Raw genomic sequence first — 6,111 nt, forward strand, 5'->3', positions numbered from 1 at the left:
GAGAAGAGCCGGCGTCGCAGAAAGACCAACTCTCCCCCGCGGAGACACCAGGCTACTCCTTCCCCTCCCCGTCCGGCGGCCGTCAAACATCGACGCCCCGACTTAGAGAGGGTCGAAGTTACTCCTCGGAAGAGGGATCGTACTCCTCCACATCGCGAGGGTAGGCTCTCCCCGGGCAAGAAAGGGAAGCACGAAGCCCCGCGCCGCCATTCACCTCAAGGGTTGACGAACATGGCCAAGCATGGCGCGTCGGGCAGCTATCGTCCTCGCAAATCTCGCAGTCAAACGCCCATGCCCGGCGATAATTCTCCCCGGTCTTCCGAGGACCATTCTCCCAATGGGAGTGACGAGGGTGATCCCCGATGCCCCCTGTCCGCAGACATTCTGAGGAAGCGTGTTCCAAAGGGCTTCGAGAGACCTCCTACGCTCCCCGCGTACGATGGCTTGACCGACCCCGACGATCACATAGCCAATGTGAACGCTAACCTGGATTTCAGGAACATTAGCGGTGCCATTAGGTGCAGACTGTTCCCAACCACGCTGAGGAAGGGAGCAATGGCATGGTACCAAAGCCTGCCCCCTCAATCCATCCATTCATGGAGGGATCTGACTGAACAGTTTTCCAGACACTTCACTGCTTCCCGCAAGCATCCAAAGACTGTGCACGCCTTGGAGGCCATATACCAAGCCGAGGATGAAACTCTCCGCAATTTCGTCGAGAGGTTCAATAAAGAGGCTGTGCAAGTCGAAACAACCGACGATATGAAAAAATACTTGCTGCAGAGGGGCCTTCGCCCGGGCAGCGATTTTGCCAAAGCTGTGGGCATAGAAAAACCACCCACCTGGGACGACCTCCTCCTAAAAGCTCAAAAGTACATTGATTACGAGGAAGTCCAGGCAGCTGATGTCGCCCGCCTTGCCCGACCTGGAAGCAGCCACCCTGCCCGCGAGCCCTCCCATAGGAACGATGACAGGGGTGGCGACAGGGGACACGATAGAGGCGGCGATCGGGGTGGCGAGAGGGGCAGAGACAGAAGGAGGGGTGAAAGACGAGAGCCTCGTGGTCCTCCAAGCACATTCGCCACCTACACCCAACTCGTCAAATCACGGGGAGAGATATTCGCTGAGGTTCACATCTCTGAGTTCGACAGAGCAAATGTGAAACAACCAAAGCCAACCCCCCTAAAACCCGGCCAAGACAAAAATAGGTACTGCAGATACCACAAGAGTTATGGTCACAGGACCGACGACTGCATCCAACTGAAGGATGCTATTGAAATCATGATCAGAAACGGACAACTAAGACAGTTCGTGAAAAGAAACAATGATCCTCGACCCGAAACCGCGGAGACTCGCGCGGTCGAGGAGGTCCCTCCACAGCCAGCCGGGCAGAAAAACGCCAAGCAAATAGCTATGAGCGTATCCCGGCCAGAAGATTTGGCTATCCCCAGCGATTTTGAGGACACCTATACTGGTCCTACGCTTAGCACGGGGGACTACTTCACAGACTCACTCGTCATATCCGGCGGTCACATGGACAAGCACACCGTCGGATCAATAAAAAGAAAATTCGAGGATCTCATCAACACGTCCTCGAATATGAACGCAACGCTGGACAAGGCGAAGGGGCGATCAATGCCTTTAGCCTTCTATCGAGAAGAGCTGCCCGGTGGGACAGCCAATTTCCAAATTCCCCTCCTCGTCCGGGCAGACATGGCCAACATGGACGTTCGTCGGGTCCTCATCGATCCGGGGAGCTCTTGCGACATCATGTACGCCAGTTTGTTCAGAACCTTACAGCTGGACGAGACACACCTCACCCCATACATGGGCTCAGACCTCACAGGATTCAATGGAGCAACTACTAGGCCTTGGGGTTATGTCGACCTGATCGTCACCTTTGGCTCCGAAGAGACTGCTAAGTCGATCAGGGTGAAATTCTTGGTCGTAGACTGCCCCTGCCTCTACCAGTGCATCATCGGCAGGACGGCCATAGCAGACCTGATGGCTGTCCCCTCCACCGCCCACCTGAAGATGAAATATTACACTCATAAGGGGCAGGTTGCTACTCTACACGGGGACATTGAAGCTGCAAGAAGATGCTTTGACGCAGCATCCAAGGGCAACAACTTCATTGGCAAAGCTCCTGAAGCAAAGAAGCCAAAGCCTTCCTCGGAAACACCACCAAAGCCATCCCCGGAAGCACCACCAAGTCTGCCCGGTCCAAGTGTGAGCTCTGTTGATCTTGACAGCCGCACCTCCAAGAAAGAGCATAAGGAGGAGAAAAAGCTGAGGAAGGAGGAGAAGGAGGACGACGAGGCGAGCAAAGAGCATTATCGCCCCATTCCAGATGGAGACTTCGAGATAGTCCAGTTTGGCGAAGATCCAGAAAAAGGAGTCAAGATTGGTACGGGGCTCCCCGAGTTGGCGAGGAAGCAGCTGAAAGCCTGCCTTAGAGAAAATGCTGACTTGTTCGCATGGCACGCTGCCGACATGCCCGGGCTGGATCCAAACATCGCTTGTCATCAACTTACTGTCGACCCACTTGCTAGTGCTGTAGTGCAACGTAGGCGTAGGCAGTCTCCCGAAAAAGCGGAGGCTGCTGAAAAAGCTGTAAAAGACCTCCTAGAGGCAAATTTTATTTCTGAAGCCAGATACACTACCTGGTTGTCAAACGTTGTACTAGTTAAAAAATCTAATGGAAAATGGCGCATGTGTGTTGACTATACCGATCTCAATAGGGCTTGCCCTAAAGATTCCTATCCTTTACCTTGCATTGATAAATTAGTCGATAATTCTTCTGGCTTTAAATTATTGTCTTTTATGGATGCATATTCAGGATACAACCAAATCCCAATGGCTGTGGCCGACAGGGGAAAAACAGCTTTCATGACCGAGTCGGGCAACTATTACTACAACGTAATGCCCTTCGGTCTAAAAAACGCTGGTGCTACATACCAGCGGATGATGAACAAAGTGTTCCGGGGTGAAATAGGCGACATGCTCGAAGTCTACATGGACGACATGATCGTAAAATCCCACGAGGAAATCGACCATACCGCCCACCTACGTAAGGTCTTCGAGCAGGCCAGAAAACACAACATGCGATTCAACCCAGAAAAATGCACCTTCGGGGTACGAGCAGGAAAGTTCCTCGGATTCTACCTAACAGAACGAGGAATCGAAGCCAACCCCGACAAGTGTCGTGCCTTTACGGAGCTCCCAACTCCGAGCAACAAAAAATCCATACAAACCCTGAACGGAATGCTGACCTCATTGTCTCGCTTCGTAGCAAAATCTGCTCAACACGCATTACCACTTTTCAAATTACTAAGGAAAGAAGCTGTGTTCGAATGGACGGACGAGTGCGAGCAGGCCCTCCAACATCTTAAAAAGGCCCTGTCCGAACCCCCAGTCCTCTCGCGCCCGGATGTCGAGGAAGTGCTATACATCTACCTCTCCGTCGCATCTGAGGCCGTCAGCGCAGCCCTTGTCCGCGAAACAACGGAAGGACAAAAACCAGTGTACTTCACGAGCAAGGCTCTACAGGGGCCCGAACTCAGATATACACAAATCGAAAAGGTGGCCCTCGCCTTGATCAACGCAGCAAGAAGACTACGTCACTACTTCCTAGCGCACACAATCATAGTACGAACCGACCAACCCATCAAATCATTGCTTGGTCGACCAGACATGGCGGGCAGGATGCTCAAATGGTCCCTCGAGCTTTCCGAATTCGACATTCGTTACGAAAGCAGGAAAGCACTAAAATCACAAGTCCTAGCAGACTTTGTGGCCGAAATGACGAGTCCAGCCTCCTCGACAAGCGAGGCAGACAAATGGACAATATTCGTCGACGGAGCGTCAAGCTCCACGGGAGCAGGAGCAGGAATTATCCTGGAAAACGAAAATGGGATCATCATTGAAGTATCCCTAGCACTATCCTTCCCGACATCAAATAACCAAGCAGAATACGAAGCCTTCCTAGCAGGGCTACGGTTGGCCGAGGACATGGAGGCAAAAGAAATTAAAATCTTCACAGATTCACAACTTGTTGCCTCACAAGTATTAGGAGAATATCAAGCCAAAAATGATAACCTCTCCGAGTATTTAGCATTAGTGAAGGAAAGAATCACCAAGTTCCAGTCCGTGGAAGTGCAACACGTTCCACGCGAGCACAACAAACGGGCAGACATCCTGTCCAAACTGGCGAGCACAAAAAAGAAAGGCGGAAACAAATCCGTCATTCAGGAAGTACTCCCCCGACCAAGCATCGAGAAGGCGAGCAACGTCCTCGACATAAATGTCATTGGCGACCAAAACTGCTGGATGACCCCCGTATACAATTTCCTCGCGAATGGAACCCTCCCTGACGATCAGAAAGAGGCAGCAATAATTAGACGTCGAGCATGCGCTTATGTCGTCCTCGACGGAAAGTTATATAGAAGAGGATTCTCAATCCCACTCCTTAAATGTGTCGACGAGGAAACAGTCGACTACATCCTGCGCGAGGTACACGAGGGGATCAACGCCCAGCACCTGGGAGGAAGATCGCTGGCCAGAAAAGCCCTCCGAGCAGGATACTACTGGCCCACCATGCAGCAAGACGCAAAGGACCATGTGAAGAAATGCGACAAATGTCAACGACATGGGGACATGCACCTGGCTCCTCCCCACGAACTCAAATCTTTGTCGTCACCATGGCCCTTCGCTTGGTGGGGCATGGACATACTTGGCCCCTTCACAAAGGGACTTCACCAAAATAAATTTCTAATAGTCGCCGTGGACTACTTCACCAAATGGGTAGAGGCTGAACCTCTCTCCGACATAACGTCATTCAGGATACTCCGTTTCTTCAAACGCGACGTACTCTGCCGGTTTGGGATACCACAAGCCATCGTCACGGACAACGGGACACAATTCACGGACAAAGGATTCCAAGACTTCCTCGCTGCCCTGGGGACCAAGCAACATTTCACTTCCGTGGAACATCCCCAAACTAACGGGCAAGCCGAGGCCGCCAACAGAGTAATCCTGCGCGGCCTAAGACGAAGATTGGACCAGAACAAAAAGAAATGGGTCGAGGAGCTCGAAAGCGTCCTTTGGGCCTATCGAACAACACCACACTCCACAACCGGGGAGACTCCATTTAGAATGGTATATGGAACAGAAGCAGTCATCCCCGTGGAGGTGGGCGAGCCGTCTCGCCGAACCGAGCAACCGCTCGAAGAAGAAATGAACGACGAAGCTCTCCGTGAAGAGCTTGATCTCGTCGAAGAGATCCGCACGGGGGCATCCCTTCGGGAAGCCACCCTTAAACAAAAAATAGCTGCCCGACATGACGTCAAAGTCATCAAAAGAGAATTCGAAGTGGGCAGCCTCGTCTTAAGACGAAACGCTAAGGACTCCCAGGATGGTAAATTGGCGGCCAACTGGGAAGGACCATATCGCGTCATTGACAAAACAGAAAATGGCGCGTATTATCTCGAGGATCTTCGAGGAAAGAAACTTCCTCGACCTTGGAACGCCCAAAAACTAAAACAATATTACAGCTAAGTTATTGCCGAACTAAAATACATACTCTCAAAAGAGGCTGCTCGGATCCTCAAGCAACGAGCCCGACAGAAAGACAACGGAGAGCACGCGGGCACACGTGCTCGATCCAATTATTGAAAAGGAGATACTTTGGCTCAGGAAGGGCATAGCATCTCCCCGACAAGGATGACCTTTAAGACAAGCTCCTCGTCTTTCGTGCCAAGGCTTAACGCCCAGCTCGCGATGGGAAGTTCAAGCCGCGGGGACGGGCACAACAACGTGTCGGTCTCCGTATTAGCCTCAGAAAACAACTCTAGGCGCTTAGTTAGTTCCCTAAACTTTCTAAGTTAAATCCGAGGACGACCTCCTCGACGAAACGCGCTCGCAACAAAAAACTTGCAAATAAAGAAAAAGGTTTTGTCGCGCAGGCATTTAACAATGTCGAGCAAATACACAAACACCAAAACCAAAAATTTGTTAAGTTAAAAACGAGCAAGCATAAAGACATGCATATTACAAACAGGCATAACTTAGCAAAAACAAAGAGCAATAACATAAACATACACACGAGGAGAA

At 51.4% G+C, this 6,111-nt stretch overlaps 1 protein-coding gene across 1 annotated transcript; it reads left to right on the forward strand.

Annotated features, from left to right (window-relative positions):
• The first annotated feature begins 231 nt into the window (after positions 1–231).
• On the forward strand, positions 232–3,926 carry LOC123904692. Its single transcript, XM_045954321.1, has 3 exons — positions 232–1,515; positions 1,801–2,229; positions 3,759–3,926. Exons 1-3 carry the CDS (start codon positions 232–234, stop codon positions 3,924–3,926), a joined length of 1,881 nt encoding a protein of 626 aa, XP_045810277.1.
• Positions 3,927–6,111: the final 2,185 nt, after the last annotated feature.

This window comes from Trifolium pratense, linkage group LG2, assembly GCF_020283565.1.
Source record: "Trifolium pratense cultivar HEN17-A07 linkage group LG2, ARS_RC_1.1, whole genome shotgun sequence".
Classification (NCBI taxonomy): Eukaryota; Viridiplantae; Streptophyta; class Magnoliopsida; order Fabales; family Fabaceae; genus Trifolium; species Trifolium pratense.